This window comes from Aquarana catesbeiana, linkage group LG02 (assembly GCF_042186555.1).
Source record: "Aquarana catesbeiana isolate 2022-GZ linkage group LG02, ASM4218655v1, whole genome shotgun sequence".
In the NCBI taxonomy this organism is placed as follows: domain Eukaryota; kingdom Metazoa; phylum Chordata; class Amphibia; order Anura; family Ranidae; genus Aquarana; species Aquarana catesbeiana.
Genome location: NC_133325.1, coordinates 741686276 through 741707573, shown reverse-complemented (window position 1 = coordinate 741707573; position 21298 = coordinate 741686276). Strand labels below are relative to the sequence as shown.

Genomic DNA, 21298 nt, shown 5'->3' with positions numbered 1-21298 from the left:
GAAGTTAAAGGCTAAGTTCACCTTTTTTTTTTTCCCCTAAAAATCCAACTCCCCAATGTACCAAAAAAACATTAATGTACCGCAGTTGCAGAAAAATAAGAGCTTTATTTTTTTAGAACAAGACCTTACCTTAACCCCTGCTGTGTTCATAGAAAACTAAACTTCATGAATTCCTGGTATGTAGTTTTGGGACGTGAGAGCCAGTAAGACTCAGGAAGCGGTTTACCAGCTCATTAGCACACATCCTGCACCCAATAACTAGGTTTTTGCTGCATCCCCAGCATCTCTCCACATGTGCATTTGCCTGGCTGGTAAATGTAAGCTGCCACAGCTGCTATGTTTGCACAGCATCCCCGGGGTTCCTCCAGACAGATGTGTGTGCAAATGAGGCCAGCTCGTAAACTGCTTCCTATGTCTTACTGGCTCTCACATCCCAATCTATATACCAGGAACTGAGGAATTTTTTATGAACACAGCAAGGACTAAGGTAAGGCCTTGTTCTAAAAATCAAAGAAAGCTTTTATTTTTCTGCAACTGAAAAAAAGTGAACTTAGCCTTTAAAACAGCATACTTAAAGCGGAGTTCCACCCAAAAATGGAACTTCCACTTTAAGTGATGGTGATCCCCTGACATGCCATATTTTTTGGGGTGAGCGAATACCCAGTTTTTATGGGCACCCAGCTCCCACTTCCGCCCCGGGCTCCGTGGCGCCGGAAGGAAGTTCACCTCTCCCCCCTCCCTCCCTGCAATCTTCTGGGACACGTCACAGGTTGCAGAAGATTGCCCGATCATTCACAGCACAGCTCGCGCCCAGCTGTGAAGCCACAGCCGGGCGCCCACAGTTAGAACATCGGCACCACGGAGAGGAGGGGGAGGGGAGCATCGCTGGACCGTGGGACAGGTGAGTGTCTGATTATTAAAAGTCGGCAGCTACACTTTTTGTAGCTGCTGACTTTTAAATGGGTGGAACTCTGCTTTTAACAATAACAGCAAATGACAGACAATACTATTGGGCAAAGCATTACAAAGCAATACTATGTGCAGCATCCTCTAGTGTGCTAGGTGTAAGATAGTTTTTTGTTTTTTTTTGCCAGTGTAGGCAAATGTATGCAGGCTTGGCTGGCTGCCAGGCCTACTTGTTTTTGTTTTCTGGGTTGGCAGAAATCCAGGGAGAGCTGGATGACTCACAGGCAGCATCACTGAGACCTCACACTTTTTTTCAGAATGTGCTGGAACTGACTAATCCCCAGTTTGGATTGGCAGGGGGCAGGCCTCCTCAAATACTCAGGATTGTTCAGGTGCAAGCTGGATATTGAGAGTTAGGCTGTCGGTGGCCTTTGAGGGAGCTCCCCCAGTCTGGGGAGGGGGTGACCTTGGGGCCTGGGCTTGGGTGCGAATGGGAACTTCCTACAATCAACGGAAGTGTCCTGGACAGGAGGCATAGGAGCAAGGAGAGGACAGCATTAGAACACTGCCAGGCAAGTCTCCAGGAGGAACAACAAGTTGCAGCCAAGAGGGCTGGTGAGTGACACACAGTCAGGAGGACTGGGAGGCACGCCTGGGAGATTGCAGTCTGGGATGGGTGCAAAGCCAGTGGAGAGGACTGTGGTGGCACGGGCAGTGGAAAGAGACAGCTGCAGCCAGGAGGGGTGGCAGGGCCTGAAGAGGTGGTACTGGGATCAGTACCCACATGGGACAGCTAGCACCAAGACTTCCAATTTTGCTACACCATAGGGGCCCACGGTCCCTGCCTGCAAAGGGCAATTTCTGCTTTGAGCCTGGCTGAGCCAGTGTCAGGCCTGCAATTCAGTGCTAGCTGGTCCTAGGAGTTCTAGTTCTATACCAGAGGTGTATATAGTTCTAAGTCTCTTTTACAGTCAACTGGGCATCCCGTATCTACCCCATCCCCATCCAAGTTACAATCCCCTAAATAAAAAAAAAAGTACAAGGACTGCTTCTTTACTAATGAGTGTCTGAAGATTTGTGTGCCTGACTGTGCAGGGTGAGAGGCAGACCACATCTACCAGCAGCCCCTATGGGGGTACCACTACATATGTAATATGGGGACCTACCTAATCTATCCAATCAATTTGTATTCAATCAGGTAGGCCCTTGTACTACACAGTTGGTAGATTGTATAGATTGTAGGGATGAGCCGAACACCCCCTGTTCGGTTCACACCAGAACTTGCGAACAGGCAAAAAATTTGTTCAAACATGCGAACACCGGTAAAGTCTATGAGACTCGAACATGAATAATCAAAAGTGCTAATTTTAAAGGCTTATATGCAAGTTATTGTCATAAAAAGTGTTTGGGGACCTGGGTCCTGCCCCAGGGGACAAGGATCAACGCAAAAAAAAGTTTTAAAAACAGCCGTTTTTTCGGGAGCAGTGATTTTAATAATGCTTAAAGTGAAACAATAAAAGTGTAATATTCCTTTAAATTTCGTACCTGGGGGGTGTCTATAGTACTGTATGCCTGTAAAGGGGCACATGTTTCCCGTGTTTAGAACAGTCTGACAGCAAAATTACATTTCAAAGGAAAAAAAGTCATTTAAAACTACTCGCGGCTATTAATGAATTGCCGGTCCGACAATACACATAAAGCCACACTGATAAAAATGGCATGGGAATTCCCCACAGGGAAACCTCGAACCAAAATTTTTTAAAAAAAATGACGTGGGGGGTCCCCCTAAATTCCATACCAGGCCCTTCAGATCTGGTATGGATATTAAGGGGAACCCCGGCCAAAATGTAAAAAAAAAAATGGGGTGGGGGGCCCCCCTCAAAATTTTTTAAAAAAATGGCGTGGGGTCCCTCCAAAAATCCATCCATCCAGACCCTTATCCGAGCACGCAACCTGGCAGGCCGCAGGAAAAGAGGGGGGGACGAGAGAGCGCCCCCCCTCCTGAACCGTACCAGGCCACATGCCCTCAACATTGGGAGGGTGCTTTGGGGTAGCCCCCCAAAACACCTTGTCCCCATGTTGATGGGGACAAGGGCCTCATCCCCACAACCCTTGCCCGGTGGTTGTGGGGGTCTGCGGGCGGGGGGCTTATCGGAATCTGGAAGCCCCCTTTAACAAGGGGACCCCCAGATCCCGGCCCTCCCCCCTGTGTAAAATGGTAAGGGAGTACCCCTACCATTTCACAAAAAAACTGTCAAAAATACTAAAAATGACAAGAGATAGTTTTTGACAATTCCTTTATTTAAATGCTTCTTCTTTCTTCTATCTTCCTTCGGTTTCTTCCTCCATCTTCTTCTTCTGGTTCTTCCTCCGGTGATCTTGTTCGGCATCTTCCTCCGCAGCGTCTTCTTCCCTTCTTCTCCTCGGGCCGCTCCGCATCCATGATGGCATGAAGGGAGGCTCCCGCTGTGTGACGCTTCTCCTCTTCTGACGGTTCTTAAATAACGGGGGGCGGAGCCACCCGGTGACCCCGCCCCCTCTGATGCACGGGGACTTGACAGGGACTTCTCTGTGGCATTCCCTGTGACGTCAGAAGGGGGCGGGGTTACGTAATGTGTAACCCCGCCCCCCTCTGACATCACGGGGAATGCCACAGGGAAGTCCCCATGCATCAGAGGGGGGCAGGGTCACTGGGTAGCCCGCCCCCCCCGTTATTTAAGAACCGTCAGAAGAGGAGAAGTGTCACACAGCAGGAGCCTCCCTCCATGCCATCATGCGGAGCAGCCCGAGGAGAAGAAGGGAAGAAGACGCCGCGGAGGAAGATGCCGGACGAGAACACCGGAGGAAGAACCAGAAGAAGAAGATGGAGGAAGAAACCGAAGGATGATAGAAGATGCATTTAAAAAAAAAAAGGAATTGTCAAAAACCGTCTCTTGTCATTTTTAACATTTTTGACAGTTTTTTTGTGAAATGGTAGGGGTACTTTTCTACCCCCTTACCATTTCACACAGGGGGGAGGGACGGGATCTGGGGGTCCCCTTGTTAAAGGGGGCTTCCAGATTCCGATAAGCCCCCCGCCTGTAGACCCCCACAACCACCGGGCAAGGGTTGTGGGGATGAGGCCCTTGTCAAGGTGTTTTGGGGGGCTACCGCAAAGCACCCTCCCAATGTTGAGGGCATGTGGCCTGGTATGGTTCGGGGGGGGCGCTCTCTCATCTCCCCTCTTTTCCTGCGGCCTGCCAGGTTGCGTGCTCGGATAAGGGTCTGGTATGGATTTTTGGGGGACCCCACGCTATATTTTTTAAAAATTTTGGCGCGGGGTTCCCCTTAAAATCCATACCAGACCTGAAGGGTCTGGTATGGATTTTGAGGGGGACCCCACGCCATTTTTAAAAAAAAATTTTGGCCGGGATTCCCCTTAATATCCATACCAGACCTGAAGGGCCTGGTATGGAATTTAGGGGGACTGTTCTAAACACGGGAAACATGCGCCCCTTTACAGGCTTACTATAGACACCCCCCAGGTACGAAATTTAAAGGAATATTACACTTTTATTGTTTCACTTTAAGCATTATTAAAATCACTGCTCCTGAAAAAACAGCTGTTTTTAAATTTTTTTTTTGCATTGATCCATGTCCCCTGGGGCAGGACCCAGGTCCCCAAACACTTTTTATGACAATACCATGAATATAAGCCTTTAAAATTAGCACTTTTGATTTCTCCCATAGACTTTTAAAGGGTGTTCCGCGGCTTTCGAATTTGCCGCAAACACCCCAAATTGTTCGCTGTTCGGTGAACTGCCGATGTTCGAGCCAAACATGAGTTCGACTCGAACTCGAAGCTCATCCCTAATAGATTGTAACATGTATGGCAAGATGTGTTACAACTCCCAGCACTCCAGCCAGTTGTTCCAAAGACTGGGGTGAAATGTACACTTAGGCTGTTAGTACATCATTGTTCCCGACTCTCTCAGACAAAAGTGAATCTTGCTGAACTGCGCATATTACAATCATATGACGGCATCTTGTTAATTATATGGAGTTGCTAAGCCATGTTACTGCCTACTGCATGTTCCTAATTACGCAGTGATTTAATACACAGTCAGATCATCGGTGGAGACATTTATCTATAATTAGGGACTGTGAGCAATCATAAACATGACTAATGACTTTGAAGAATTTTATATATTTGGAAAATATCACTGAAGCAATTCAAATAATTATAGAAACAGTTCACCTGGGGGGAAAGCAGCTGTAATGTGCGGGATCTGCAGTCTGCAAATTGTGTTACGAATAAATGAAAGATTATGGAATTGTATCTAATGACCGTGCAACGAGTTTACAGCTTGTTATTAATGCAGACTATTACTTATTACTATCACAGATACACCAGAGCCTTGTCTCCTAGGATGCGGAGTGTTGGTGACCAGATTGCTTACAGTGGGAGGATAAGCAGACGATCGTTTATGTTCTGTAGGGCCCACTTCTCTGCAGTGCATTATGTAGCACATGACTTCAAGTATGTTAAATTCCTGCAGCAATAAGTGTATTATTTTTCCAGTACAGCTAAAACAAAAAGAATAAAATGGATGGCTCATTAAAAGAAAATATAATAAAACCAGCAATTGCTTTCATTTTCAGCTTTAATCCAGAGATTTTTGCTGCATTACTTTTTTTCTTCCACTAGATGTCCTCAGTTTGATGGTCAACCTCATTTCACCCACTTTCTCTGAGCCGAGGTCATCCTGGACTTGTCTTAGCTTAGCCTATTACTGGTTAGGGAAAAGAGAGGAAGAAGTAAGGTGGGGGAACGCACATCTCTTTCACTCTGCTTTCTTTTCCTGTCAGCATGCTTCTTGTCGACACATCAACTGATTGGCTCCTCGGGCTGCTACTTATTAGCTGGTATTAGTCACAGCACAAGCCAATCCACGGGTGCCAGCCAATGATTGACCACTGGCACCTGCTGGTCGGTGAAAAGGACAACAGAACAGAGCTCTGTGAATGTAAACAACACAGAACTCTGTCCTGTCAGTGGGCATGTGCCAGTGTTTTGTTTCCCTGCGCAGAGAATAAAAACCGGCACCTCCCTTAGTGTAATTTAAAAAAAAAAAAAAAAAAAAAACCAGCACCAATCGCTGTTCAGCACACATTTAACCTTTTGATCGCCCTAGATGTTAACCCCTTCCTAGCCAATGTCATTAGGATAGTGTATATTATTAGCACCGATCACTGTATTGGTGTCACTGGTACCCACAAAGTGTCAAAAGCATCAGTTAATGTCAGATTGTCCACCATACTATCACAATAAGTCGCTGATTGTTGCAATTACTAAAATAAAAATTCCAGTATATACACTACAGGCTGTAGACCCTACAACATTCATGCAACCCAATTAATATATGCTCATTGGGGATTTTTTTTTTTTACCAAAAATATGTAGCAGAATATATATTGGCCTTAATTTACAAAGAAATTTGTTTTTTCTTAAATTATTGGCTATGTTTTATAGCAGAAAGTAAAAAATATTAAAAAAAAAAAAGAATTGGTCTTTTTTTTAATTTATCGCTCAAAAAAAAAAAAAAAAAAAAAAAAAAAAAAAACAAGTGGTGAACAAATATCACCAAAAGAAAGCTCTATTTGTGAGGGGATATAAATGTCAATTGTGTACAGCGTTGCAGGACTGTGCAATTGTCAGTTAAAGGAACAGTGCCAAACTGCAAAAAATGGTCTGGTCATAAATCTTCCAGGAGGTCAAGGGGTTAATGAGACACCATTGATCTAAAAGACTTCTGATTTCTCACCTGTCTTCCAATGAAGCTGATGGAATGCACATCACATTCCATTTTCTACTTGTGAAATCCTTTCCTTGGAGCCTTTTGAACCACTTTAACTTGGTCAGGTTGTCCCTCACCTTAGATTCACACGAGAATGCAGTGCGGGGAAACCAGCAATCCGAGGGAGTTTCCGGTGCTGCAATCAAATCGCACTGCTCTTGCGATTTCCAGCAAGTATAAGTACAATCTTAACAACCCAAACGCAGTGCATTTGTCTGCACCAGATCGCATGGTACAAAACAACTCTGTAATCCAGTTGCAGCGCAGATCCAAAATGGGTGCATGCTTGACTTTGGTGCAATGCTGTGCGATTTGAGCCCATTCAAAATGGAGGGGCTCAAACCACAACGAACTGAATCAAATGTGCAGGTCACAGTGTGACCTGGTGGTCTCCCTTAAAATACCTGAGCTATAAAGAATCCCTAGAATAGAAGGGACACATTAATCTAATGCTCTTGCAATTTTTAAAGCAGAACTCGAGGAGATATCTATTTTTGTTTTTTTGAGTCACACCACCAATCGCACAATTTATCTCTAATAAAATCATAGCCCACCCCCCCCCCAGGTTTAGCTGGTTATTGTAAAAATCCTCCCTCTAGTGATACTGAATACTCCCAACAGCAACGATGTTTCAGCACTGCATGAGTTAAGAGCAGCTGCTGCAACTGTGAAGGAATGAGCCACTTGCCCTTTGGTCTCGTCCATTCACAAAACTCCTCGTATTTTTCTCTCAAAATACTAGGTGTTATGTGAAAGGCCCTCACCTGTCCATTCACAGAACACCTTGCACCTGGATAGTACAGCTCCCAATAAACATCAATAGCATATCTATAACAGAGATCTGCGCTTGGCCATTCAAAAACCCGGTCACAGGCTGTTTTATGAATGGCCAAATGGAGATGGGGGAGAGAGGCGACAGCAACAATAATGAGCAGTATACACGCAACACTGATGTTGGTTAACCACTTAAGCCCCGGACCATTTGGCTGGCCAAAGACCAGAGCACTTTTTGAGATTCAGCACTGCGTCCCTTTAACTGACAATTGCGTGGTCGTGCGACGTGACTCCCAAACAAAATTGACATCCTTTTTTTTCTCCACAAATAGGAGATTTCTTTTGGTGGTATTCGATCACCTCTGGGTGTTTTTTTTTTTTTTGCGCTATAAACAAAAATAAGCGACAATTTTGACAGTTTAGGCCGATACATATTCTTCTACATATTTTTTGTAAAAAAAAAAATCCCAATAAGCGTTTGATTGGTTTGCGCAAAAGTTATAGCGTTTACAAAATAGGGGATAGTTTTATGGCATTTTTATTAATAATTTTTTATTAGTAATGGCGGCGATCAGCGATTTTCATCATGACTGCGACATTATGGCGGACAGATCGGACACTTTTGGCACAATTTTGGGACCATTCACATTCATACAGCGATCAGTGCGATTAAAAATGCATTGATTAATGTGTAAATGTGACTGGCAGTGAAGGGGTTAACCACTATGTGGCACTGTAGGGGTTAAGTGTGTCCTAGGGAGTGATTCTAACTTGGGGGGGGGGGGGGCTGTGTGTGACACGACACTGATCACCGCTCCCGATTACAGAGATCGGTGATCAGTGTCACTAGGCAGAACAGGGAAATGCTTGTTTACATCAGCTCTCCGTGAGACAATCGCAGGTATCCCCGTGGACATAGAGTCCACGGGACCCGCAATCACGCTCACGAAGCTCTCGGCGCCCGAAAGCCGCCTCTTAAAAGGCAACATACAGGTACGTGATTCTGCCTGTACTTGTCCTTCTGCCTCAGTATATCTGCGTGAGGCGGTTGGGAAGCGGTTAAGAACTGAGAGTACAGACACATCTGTATTATTTGGGGAACTAAAAAGGGAAGTTTTAAGCTGTTGGGAGAAAGCAAGCTTAAAGTGGAGTTCCACCCACTTTTACAACTCTTCAGCATCCCTCACTAAACTGTGCACTGTAAACAAATTGGATATTTTTTAATTTTTTTTTTCTCAGCACTTACTGTATATCAGCTGTATTCATTTTTCACTTCCTCCTCCCTGGCCGCGGCCCATCGCATCATTTCCTGTTTGCAATGCCTTCTGGGAAGGGGCGGCAACTTCCTCTGACACTGCCGTTGCTATGGAAACCTGACCTGAAACCTATTACACTGCTTGTGCTGCACTGAGCATGTGCGAGATCTGCAAGGATGAGATCCAGGAAGAAATACAGTCTGGTTTCAGATGCCCACACTTAAGATGGCCACGGCCTGCTGTAAGTTTATAAAATAACAAACTACTGCTATAAACTAACAAAACGGACCTTAGTTTACAGACTAACTTTACTAGAATACATTAAGCTTGTGTATTATAGGGGTATTTTTATTTAAAAAGTATAATTTCGGCCGGAACACCACTTTAACATTATCACAAAGAGGTAACTAGCTACTAAGCACTGTAAAATCCTGAAAAGTAAAGTGCCCAGGGTTCAGCTTTAATTTAAAAAGCATGCCTATCATAGCTTGACCCCTTCTGAACATACCAGTTGCCTGGCTGTATCTGGCTTCAGTAGTTCTAAATCCCCACCCTCAAAATCATCAATGCTGTACCTGTGCTGGACCTACTTATCAAATGGTAGTGTAGGCAAAGCAGCAGCAAAAAAGGCAAGCAATTTTTTTTAGGTTTTTTTTTTTTTAATTGCACAACTTAAGTGGAATTAAACTGTATCTGAGAACCACAAACTTAAACAGTTTTAGTATTCAACACAAACTAACCCATCCATGGCTCCATGCGTTATTTTGTTGAGAAACCACTTTAAAAAAAATAAATAAATAAAAAACACCCAATAGCATTTCTACCCACAGTAAGGGCAGATAATTAATGGAGCATTTACTTCCTGGAATCCATCCGCCCTTAAGCCCTCGTACACATCAGCACAATTTGACATGCCAAATCGCAGTCTATCGTCAGCAACAGCACTGTCCCAATTGGTGCGACGCAGACTTTGCGGTGATGCACCCATTTCCAAAAATAGTTCCTGCACTACTTTTGGAGACTGGGGGGGGGGGGGGGGCACGATTTCAAGACATCTGTGCATGAACCCGGACAGATGTCTATCAAATCGTCCCCAAACGTGCACTGAAATGCGGGTTTCAAATTGTGCAAGTTCAGCTGAACTCAAGCTTAACCACTTGCTGACCAGCCACCGTCATTATACGGCGGCAGGTCGGCACGATCTTGCGAACCGTCGTAGCTATACATCGGTCCCTTTAAGCGGGATAGCAGGCACGAAGGCCCCATAGCGGGGGTGCCGGTGCTCGTGACCGGCGGTCGCAATGACCACCAGCTCTGAGCAATCGCAGGCATGAGAACACACACATCCCAGTTCTGAGGAGAGATAGTGGTTCCCAGCTCGTAGGAACTAGTAGATGATAGGCTCAGCAATGGCATGCAATGCCAAGCTACTGCTAATAAAGCAAACAGAATATTGGCATGCATTAAAAGGGGGATCAACTCCGGAGATAAAACAATAATTCTCCCGCTCTACAAGACTCTGGTCCGGCCGCACCTGGAGTATGCTGTCCAGTTCTGGGCACCAGTCCTCAGGAGGGATGTACTGGAAATGGAGCGAGTACAAAGAAGGGCAACAAAGCTAATAAAGGGTCTGGAGGATCTTAGTTATGTGGAAAGGTTGCGAGCACTGAACTTATTCTCTCTGGAGAAGAGACGCTTGAGAGGGGATATGATTTCAATTTACAAATACTGTACTGGTGACCCCACAATAGGGATAAAACTTTTTTGCAGAAGAGAGTTTAATAAGACTCGTGGCCACTCATTACAATTAGAAGAAAAGAGGTTTAACCTTGAACTACGTAGAGGGTTCTTTACTGTAAGAGTGGCAAGGATGTAGAATTCCCTTCTACAGGCGGTGGTCTCAGCGGGGAGCATTGATAGCTTCAAGAAACTATTAGATAATCACCTGAATGACCGCAATATACAGGGATATACAATGTAATACTGACACATAATCACACACATAGGTTGGACTTGATGGACTTGTGTCTTTTTTCAACCTCACCTACTATGTAACTATGGAACTCACACTCTCATCTCCTATAATCAGTCCCATCCCCCACAGTTAGAACATACACACAGGAAACAGTTAACCCCTTCCCTGCCAGTGACATTTATACAGTAATCAGTGCATTTTTATAGCACTGATTGCTGTATAATTACCAATCGACCCAAAAATGTGTCCAAAGTGTCCGAGGTGTCCACCACAATGTGTGCAGTCTTGATAAAAATTGCAGACTGCCACCATTACTAGTAAAATAAATAAAAATGCCATAAATCTATCCCCTACTTTGTAGACACTATAACTTTTGAGCAAACCAATCAATAAATGCTTTTTTGCGATTTTTATTATCAAAAACATGTAGAAGAATACATATCGGCCTAAATTGAGGGAAAAAAAATGTATTTTAAAAAAAAAAAATTGGAGCTATTTATTGCAGCAAAAAGTACAATAGTTTATTTATTTATTTTTTTTTAATTGTCGCTTTTTTTTGTTTATAGCGCAAAAAATAAAAAAACGCAGAAGATGATCAAATAGCACTAAAAGAAAGCTCTATTTGTGGGGAAAAAAGGACGTCAATTTTGTTTGGGTACATCGTCGCACGATCGCGCAATTGTCAGCTAAAGCGACGCAGTGCCGTATCGCAAAAAATGGCCTGGTCATTCAGCAGCCAATTCTTCCCAGGGCTGAAAAAGTAGCAAGGTCATTTCAGGTGCTACTTGATAGACATCTGTGTGACTTCATACACAGATGTCTATTGAAGTCGCACCTGAAATCAGCAAAAGTAGCGCAGGAACTACTTTTGCAAATCAGTGCAGCACCGCAAAATCAGTGTCGCACCGACTGGAACGGTGTCATTGCCGGCAATAGGCTGCGACTTGATCTCTCAAATCGATCCAATGTGAACCAAGGCTAAAGCAGAGTTCCACCCAGAAATGGAACTTCTGCAGATCGGATTCCTCCCCCCTCCAGTGCCACATTTTGGCACCTTACAGGGGGAGGGAGTGTATACCTGTCAAATCCAGGTATCTGCTCCCACTTAAGGGGAAAGAACACCACATCATTTGTGCGGCAAACTATGCAATGTCCAGTAGTTAACCTGTCCAGTCTGTGGACAGCCCCACTGCATGGGAAACCACTTGTTTTCCTGGAGTTGGACTTTAGGCTCCGACATGCAGGCAGGAGGGTGTGCTTAGCTGAAAAAGCCCATCAACCAAATAAAAGGAAAAGACTCCTGGAATGTGCAACATCATTTTGGTCTAGAATGCAAAACCAGAATGCATCTAAAGTGTTAAAAAAAAAAAAAATTAAAAAAACAAACAGCTTAAAACAATATATGATATACCTTACCATTTACTAAGGCCTCAGCATACTGTTACTGTTGATTGAGGGAGTTTACTTCCACTTTTAAAGTATGTAAGTGAAAAACCAAAACATGGTTATGGGGACAAACTAATCCTTTAATATAAAAGATCACAGTAAGAAGCAAAAAGGCCACATTGTAAAACATCTGTAGCACATTTGCTTCAAAATGTTGTTTTCCATCAAGCTCTACATGTACAAGAGGCTGCCATTTTGTACTATTTGAAAGCAACTTTAAATAAGAGAAAATAATATGAATGCTTTCAACATTTCTAGTGAGCCGAAGGGCCAGGTGGGCTCAGCCCACAAAATAGCTACCTCTATTGTCTTGAGGTAAAGGGGCACTTCAGATGCACCAGTCATTTACTGTCCAAGGATATGGAGAGAGAAAGTAGCATGTCTATTATCTATAATATTAGATGCATGGTTTACGTGTAAAAGGAAAAGCCTTCGTGAGGGGGGCAAAAAAAAAAAAAAAAAAAGGAAGAACACCTATGCTTTAAGCTGCTCTCCAGCAAGTTAGCATGTTAAATCCTTTCTGCCAGCAGGAGGCAGCCCTATCAGGGATTTTAGCACTGGAGGTTGATAAGCAGGCCCCTGATCAAGTGATCACTGCGATTGCTTGGACAAGATCCCAATTGTAAACACTGACTCAGAGCTGTCAGCAACAGCATAGCATAAAAGACCACTGACATAAATGCATAACAATGGCAGGAAGGGGTTAAGATAACAGCACTGGATAAAAATTTGTGGGGGGGGGGGGGGGACGTCTGAACTTTCTCATTCAGCAAGGTCATGGCATATGCATTTCAACTGGACTTGTTCTGGAATGATTAAGACATGTCACAGGTTATCCAGGCCACTTCTTCAGTTCTAATTTAAGTCAATCTTAACTCGAACACCATAGAATGTATATCAAGACAGATGCTGATTGTCCAAGAACAGCATTGGAGATGTGTAACAACCCTGTTGCGAATGCATAATCTTATTCTTTGATAAAAAAAATCCCTTGATTAAACTAGAACGTCTTTACAAACTTTGATACCTCCCCTCCCATTCTGTTCATGGACAATCAATATCTTCAAAACATTCCATGGTGGTAGTATGGAGAGGTCTGTGCTACCTACACTATTGTCAAAAGCATGGGGACACCTGCCTTTACACACATTAACCACTTCAGCCCCGGAAGGATTTACCCCCTTCCTGACCAGGCCTTTATTCAATACGGCACTGCATTGCTTTAACTGACAATTGCGCAGTCGTGCAACATTGTACCCTAACAAAATGTACATCTTTTTTTCCCCACAAATAGAGCTTTCCTTTAGTATTATTTGATCACCTCTGCGTTTTTTTATTTTTTGCGCTATAAAACAAAGAAAAAAACAGGAATATATATATATATATATATATATATATATATATATATATATATATATATATATATATATATATTTATTTATTTAGGCAGATATGTATTCTTCTACATATTTTTGGTGAAAAAAAACCCCCCCAAAAAACTAATATTGATTAGTTTGCGCAAAAGTTATCGCATCTACAAAATAGGGGATTTATGGCATTTTTATTATTAAATTTTTTTCTTTTGATGATGGTGGCGATTTGCGATTTTTATCGTGACTGCGGGACAGATTGGACACTTGACACCATTTTGCAACGATCAATGCTATAAAAATGCACAGATTACTGTGTAAATGTCACTGGCAGGGAAGGGGTTAAACACTATGGGGCAATAAAGGGGTTAAGTGTGTCCCCTGAGCGTGTTCTAACTGTAGGGGGGGATGGGCTCACTAGAACATAATAGAGATCACTGCTCCTGATCACTGGGAGCAGTAGATCTGTGTCAGGATCCCGGGCCATGCGCTTACTAGCCGCCGATGATGCAGCAACATGCGGGTACATAGTTTTGCGCACGCGTGCCACTTTGCTGACGTATATCAGCCTGAGACGGTCGGCAAGTGGTTAACTTTAATGGCACCTTAGTCCGTAGGGTTCAATATTGAGTTGGCACACCCTTTGCAGCTATAACAGCTTCAACTCTTCTGGGAAGGCTGTCCACAAGATTTAGGAGTGTGTCTATGGGAATGTTTGACCATTCTTCCAGAAGTGCATTTGTGAGGTCAGGCACTGATGTTGGACAAGAAGGCCTGACTCGCAGTCTCCGCTCCAATTCACCCTAAAGGTGTTCTAACAGGTTGATGTCAGGACTCTGTGCAGGCCAGTCAAGTTCCTCCACCCCAAACTCACTCATCCATGTCTTTATGGACCTTGCTCGTTGTGCACTGGTGTGCAGTCATGTGAGAACAGGAAAACAGGAAGGGGTCATCCCTAAACTGTTCCCACAATGTTGGGAGCATGAAATTGTCCAAAATGTCTTGTATGCTGATGCCTTAAGCGTTCCCTTCACTGGAACTAAGGGGCCAAGCCCAACCCCTGAAAAACAACCCCACACCATAATCCCCCCTCCAAAATGATATGGACCAGTGCACAAAGCAAGGTCCATAAAGACATGGATGAGCGAGTTTGGGGTGGAGGGACTTGACTGGCCTGCAGAGAGTCCAGTCCGCAACCCAATAGAAAACCTTTGGGATGCATTATAGCGGAGACTGCGAGCCAGGCCTTCTCCGCTAAATCAGTGCCTGACCTCACAAATGCTCTTCTGGAAGAAGAAGAGTCAAACATTCCCTTAGACACCTTCCTAAACCTTGTGGACAGCCTTCCCAGAAGAGTTGAAGCTGTTATAGCTGCAAAGGGTGGACCAACTCAATATTGAACCCTACAGACTAAATCCCCACACTATTAGGATTTTCTTCAGATTTACCAAAACCATATACTATGGATGTCAAACCTTAAGAGTTTCAATTTGTATGCAATCAGACCCTTGCACTACATGGTTTTGGCAAATCTGAAGACAAAAATCTGCAGAAAATCTGACAGTGTGTATAGGGCTTAAGACTGGGATTCCATTAAAGTTCATGTGCATGTAAAAGGTAGGCACCCCAATACTTTTGACAATATAGTGTATAATGCTGCATTATACATCACTCAGAGCTGAAGCAGTTTGGATGAGCTGTGAAACACTTTAACAGTACAAAAAGGAGTCCAGCTGAACATGAACAACTACAGGCAATCTGTGTAAGAGTTGGAAGGAAGTATGGCCAAAGCTCTTTTTAGCCATGCTTGCCTATGGGGTAAACAGGAGTGCATTTAGTTCTGCACTACTGTGACAGATTGTAGCCCGCTGTTGGATGAAGTCACAGAGCCGGTCTAAGTTGGCAGGGATTCTGACAATATTGGGAGAGCCCAGATGCCTGACCAGCAGTTGGCTTAGGCTCTTGGCACACCATAAGAACCTAAGCCAGCCGCTCCTGCCCCCTCCACAGCCCATGTTCGAGTGAGCACCAGAGGGGTAGAGCAGAGGAGCCAGTGACTAACAGTCACCGCTCAGTGAAGACCAAGAACTGAGCGATCAGGAGCCATGGAATTGCTCTGTTCTCGGTCTTCGCACCAGCAAGGGACAGCTGCAGCATCAGATAAATGTTGAAGCCATATAGCGAGCGATTTTTTTTTTTTTTTTTTTAAAGATCTTTTCAATCTGGTACAAGAGGAGGTGGAGAAGTACCAGGTTTATCACCTGTATTGAATTCTACCACCAGTAATCTTGATGAGGCTCATTTATCCTACCCTTCAGAATCTTTGATCAATAAAACTCATCACTACCCTAACCGCTTCAAGATGCTATAGTAACACGCTTACAAAAAGTAGATGTAAACCCTAACTAGAGAACATTTAGTTTGCTTAACCTAACAGATCCAGTACTTTCAGACTTCTGAGCACTGTAGTGACACTGATCCCCCCCAAGTCTATCACAACCATTTCCCATTTAGGTGGGCTTGAGGGCAAAGCCTGAAACAGGATCACAAATGCGGGGCAGGGTTAACCCTTTGACAAAAGTGCCCGAACAAGGACATTCATGGCAGGATTGCAAGGGATTATTTAAATGAAAGTGATCGGTCCATTTTAATATGTAATGCTCGGTTATCCTTCTAGACCAAGCTTATAAATGGAGGAAAACACTTACAGAACTTTAACAAATCATACCTGTGTGAAGAATTGAAGATAAAGGCTTATATTTCCACACTCTTGGACTGCATGCTAGGGGCAATGCCAGTCAATTGTAGTGAATTTAAATGGGTTCACTGCTGCCATGAAAAAAATTATATAACAGTAAGCTACAGCTTGCAGCTGAAAGTAATTGTAATTTTTGTTTTTGCACAGAGCAGCCCCGATCCTCCTCCCCGCTGCGGAGTGCCCACCATAGCAAGCCGCTTGCTATGGGGGCACTGGTGCAGGCTCGCTACTGAGTCGGCTCTGTGTGTCCACTGACACACACGCAAGTGGCTTGGCCCTGACAGTTGTTCCCTCCTCAATGGCTGCAACTAGGCTCCCGCTGCTGTCTGAGCCTATGAGGGAGAGAGCACCTCTGCTTTCATGCACAGTGCTTGATTGAGATCAGGCAAGTACAAGGCAGGGCTGGGTGTGGGAAGCTGAGCATTGACAGTTTTTTTACCTTAATACAGAGAATACGTTAAGGTAAAAAAATCTTCAGCCTTTACAACCCACTTGAAGCTCACACTGTTTTTCTTTCATCAGGTTAAAATAAAGGCTAGTGCCATATCGTTTGCTGCACATCAAGTTACCTTATTTTCAAATGTTAAAAAGGGCATTGGATTAAAAAGCGCAGAATGAAAGTTTAAATAAAAAAAACAGAATATGAAAACAATACTTTTTATAGTGTTAAAGCAGAGGGGAAAATGCTGCAATTGATATCTTAAAAAAAATAAAAATAATAATAAATGTCAAGGACCAGCAGATTAAGCAAAAAAAAAAAAAAAAAAAAAAAAATTAAATGGCTGAGGGAAGTCATTCTAGCTGAGATGACAAATGTTCATCATGGGAAGGGAACGACAACCTGACTAAAAAGTGTAAATCACTGGTAAGTTCATATTCAAAATATATAAAATATATCATGCTCCCTTAAATTAAGGGCTCTTGCAAAGAAACTTGTAATACGAAAAGTAACAAGTTCCAAATTTGTTAAAGTCCTCTGTAGAAAATCATGCCGAACACTGTACAGTCTGAAAATAAAGGGTCTTCGGGGCTCTGGAGAGGCAGGGGTCTCACAATAGAAGTCTGGCCCGCCAAGTGCTCAGTTGTCTTTCTCCGACTGCAGTGATGCGGTGGCCAAGGCTAGGGCTGTGACTGGCTGTGCAATGCCATGTAACTGCAGCTTGGCCATTTTCTTTTGCTCACACTCAGACACTAAGCGGCTCAGCTCGGCTGCACTGTAACCAATCAGAGTCTTCAGATCGCACACAAATTTGTAGACAAATCTCTTCCCTTGAACTTTACAGATCATGTCACCGTCATAGTAATATCTGGGAAGAGGTAAACAAAATTAAAAAGAAAGTTTTCATAATTATATACATATTCAACATATATATTATATATTTTTTTATAAAACTGCTACACAAATGATATTGTAATTTTAAAACATTAAACATTTCCTTTCCAATTTGCAATGCTGCAAGTTTCTCTAAAATTAACACTATATGGCAACCTGGAGACATTCTGTACACATTTTTATGGAACACCCCTCAGAAATGTAATTTCCTGCTTGTGGAACTGGTTCACAGATTTCTGCACTAAGATCAGGCCAGATTTTAAGCATCCTCTGCAGAAAACATTTAATTTTTGGCGAGGGTCAAACACATCTGAAGAGACTCAGACACTGCAACTTTCCTCAAACGTTAACAAAATCATGCACAGAAAAATAAGGCAGGGCGCCACATAAGTGTGAGAATAAAGCAGCTAAGTCTCCACTTATATTAAAAAAAAAAAACCTGTGTACAGCTCCTGGGACAGTGTGGCATTCACAGAAACCGCTCTCTGATCTGGGTGAACCAGCATCTGCTGCTAGGCATAGGGGAGGACCCACTCATGGAAGACAATTGGCGGTGTTCTATTGCCTCACTCCCGCCAAGAGATTGTAACAGGTGGTAGAGAATGACAGATGGGTGGGCAGCAACACGTTTGAGGACCCGCCTCCTTTGTCAAGCTCAACATCCTGCTTTATTCTTCTTTGCATGTTCTACAAAGATATAACAAATCTTTTTGCAAGGAGCTGCCGGGACTAGTGTGTTCCAAAGGAGACGTACCCCAGCTGATCACTCAACCAGCATTGTGCTAATCACAAATTAAACATTACTGACTTGATTGTATACTCCACTATTATTTATGTGCGATGTTTTACTTGTTTATTCACAAAGTTGGTTTATATTTGTAACAGGATCAGCCAACAATGAAAAGGTCACTCCCATTCACTGTGCACATTGACAGCTTTTCCTCAAGAGCAACTGGGTAAGAATCTGCTAAAAAGTTCATTAGAATCCTTGCGATGTACATTGATGACCCAGAGGGAATGGTTTTTTCCTCAAAAGTGGAGTTACTCTCCAGGCTTTTTTACAAATAAAAATCTGCATTTTTTTTGCAAGAAAATACATTATATATTTAACCACTTCAATACTGAGCACTTTCACCCTCTTCCTGATCAGGCCAATTTTCAGCGCTGACACATTTTGAATGACAATTGCGGTCATGCAGCACTATATCCAAATAATTCTTATCTTTTTTTCACAAAGAGTTTTCTTTTGGTGGTATTTGAGCGCCACTGGGTTTAATTTGCTAAACAAACAAAAAAAAAGCCTGAAAATTTTGAAATAAAATAAAAAAAGTTCACTTGTTATAAAATTTTGTAAATAAGTAATTTTTCTCCTTTGATGGACACAGATAGGCATTACTGATGGGCATGGGTTGACATCCTTGATGGGTCTGCACCGCCAGGAGAGCCACTGATCGTCTCTCCTCTACTCGTGCCTCGTCAGAGCGAAGAGGAAAAGGTCGATAAACGTCACTTCCCGGTTACAATGTGACCAGCTGTGATTGGACACAGCTGATCACATGGTAAAGAGTCTATGTCATAGGCTCTTTACCAAAATCAGAGATGCGGCGTGTCAGAGCAACCCACCACAGATCGCCGCTCTGCGCGCCCGCGTCTTATCCTCCTGGATGTCAACTGACGCCCATTCAGTATAACACAACCACCCTGCAGCTGTCATTTTGCCTGCAGCGAGCGGGAAATGGTAAAGCAGAGGCCCTAGAGAATAACTTGGTGGCTGTCGCATTTTTTTGTCATGGTATTTTTCAAGCACAATTTTTTTTTTTTTAATATACACTTTTTTGCATTTTAATGTAAAAAAATAAAAAAAACCCAAACAAAAAACCTCAACACAACCCAATTCTTCGTAAAATTTAGGAGGTTACACCAAGTAAAATGGATATCAAACATGTCACACTTTAAAAATACGCACACCTGTACAACTGCGTCAAGGACATAAATTTTACTATTCATGGGCGACGCGTTAAAAGCCTTTGCAGGTTAAGTTAGATTTACAGAGGAGGCCTAGGGCTAGACTTACTGCCCATAATATGACATTTGTGGTGATCCCTCACGTGTGGGACAAATGCTGTTTGAGTGCGTGTGGGACCGCCAAACACCTACAGTGATTGTAAGCTGCTGACTTAGGCTGCTGAGGCACAGATCTGGGGAAGGGTATAAAAAAAAAAAAAAAAAAATTTCTGCAGCACTGAAGGTCACAATGAGCTCAGTGGCCTCCATCATCCATAAATGGTAGTCTGGAACCACCAGAACTCTTCCTAGAGTGGGCCGCCTGGCCAAACTGAGGGAGAAGGTCAGGGAAGTGATCAAGAACCCGATGGTAACTGATAGAGCTCCAGCATTTCTCTGGAAAGAGGAGAACCTTCCAGAAGAACCACCATCTCTGCAGCACTCCACCAATCAGGCCTGTATGGTAGAGTGGCCGGACGGAAGCCACTCCTCAATAAAAGGTACATGACAGCCCACCTGGAGTTTGCCAAAAGGCACCTGAAGGACTCAGACCATGAGAAACAAAATTCTCTGGTCTGATAAAACAAAGATTGAACTCTTTGGCCTGAATGGCAAGGGTCATGTCTGGGGGAAACCAGGCACCGCTCATCACCTGGCCAATACCATCCCTACAGTGAAGCAGGGTGGCGGCAGCATCATGCTGCGGGGGAAGGTATTTCAGTGGCAGGAACTGAGAGTCTAGTCAGGATCGAGGGACAGATGAATGCAGCAGTGGACAGAGACATCCTTGATGAAAACATGCTCAAGAGCGCTCGGGAACTCAGACTGGGGCCAAGGTTCATCTTCCAACAAGACAACAACCCTAAAAAAACACAGCCAAGGAGTGGCTACGGGACAACGCTTAATGTCCTTGAGTCGCCCAGACTTGAACCCGATTGAACATCTCTGGAGAGATCTGAAAATGGCTGTGCACAGACACTCCCCATTCAACCTGATAGAGCTTGAGAGGTCCTGCAAAGAAGAAATGGGAGAAACCACCCAAAAATAGGTGTGCCAAGCTTGCAGCATCACACTCAAAGACTTGAGGCTGTAATTGGTGCATCCACAAAGTATTGAGCAAAGGCTGTGAATACTTTTGTACATAGGAATTTGTTTTGTTTTTTATTTTTAATAAATGAATAAATGTTTCAAACAAACTTCTTTCATGTTGTCATTATGGGGTATTTGCAGAATTTTGAGGAAAATAATGAATTTTGGAATAAGGGTGTAACCTAACAAAATGTGGAAAAAGTGAAGCGCTGTGAATACTTTCCGGATGCACTGTATACCGACACCAACCTACATACAAAGTTCTTTAACTGAAAAAGTTGCTCCTGCCCTCTGCTACCTTCTTTGCAGCTGGCCACGATGGTCATCAGCATCCTAGATGTCTGTATGGATTCTCCTAACTGCTGGTACTGGGGACTGAATTTTACAGCTAAATATCTTTTCTCTAAGGCAAATGGTGGCATGAAAAAAAAAAAAAAAGTGAACCCTTTGGAATTAACTGGTTTTATGCAGTAATTTGCCATAAAATGTGATCTGATCCTCATCTACGTAATGCAACAGAATGTCCTTAACCACTTAAAGACCAGCCTCG

At 43.4% G+C, this 21298-nt stretch overlaps 1 protein-coding gene across 2 annotated transcripts in view; it reads right to left on the bottom strand.

The window, feature by feature from the left end:
- Window positions 1-16922: 16922 nt before the first annotated feature.
- Window positions 16923-21298, bottom strand: part of GABPA (GA binding protein transcription factor subunit alpha) — a 92914-nt gene continuing 88538 nt past the window's right edge. For both annotated transcript variants that reach the window (XM_073617080.1, XM_073617081.1), the window contains exon 10: window positions 16923-17629. In XM_073617080.1, the coding sequence (XP_073473181.1) occupies window positions 17401-17629 (229 nt within the window). In that variant the 3' untranslated portion in view covers window positions 16923-17400. The remainder of the gene's footprint in view (window positions 17630-21298) is intronic.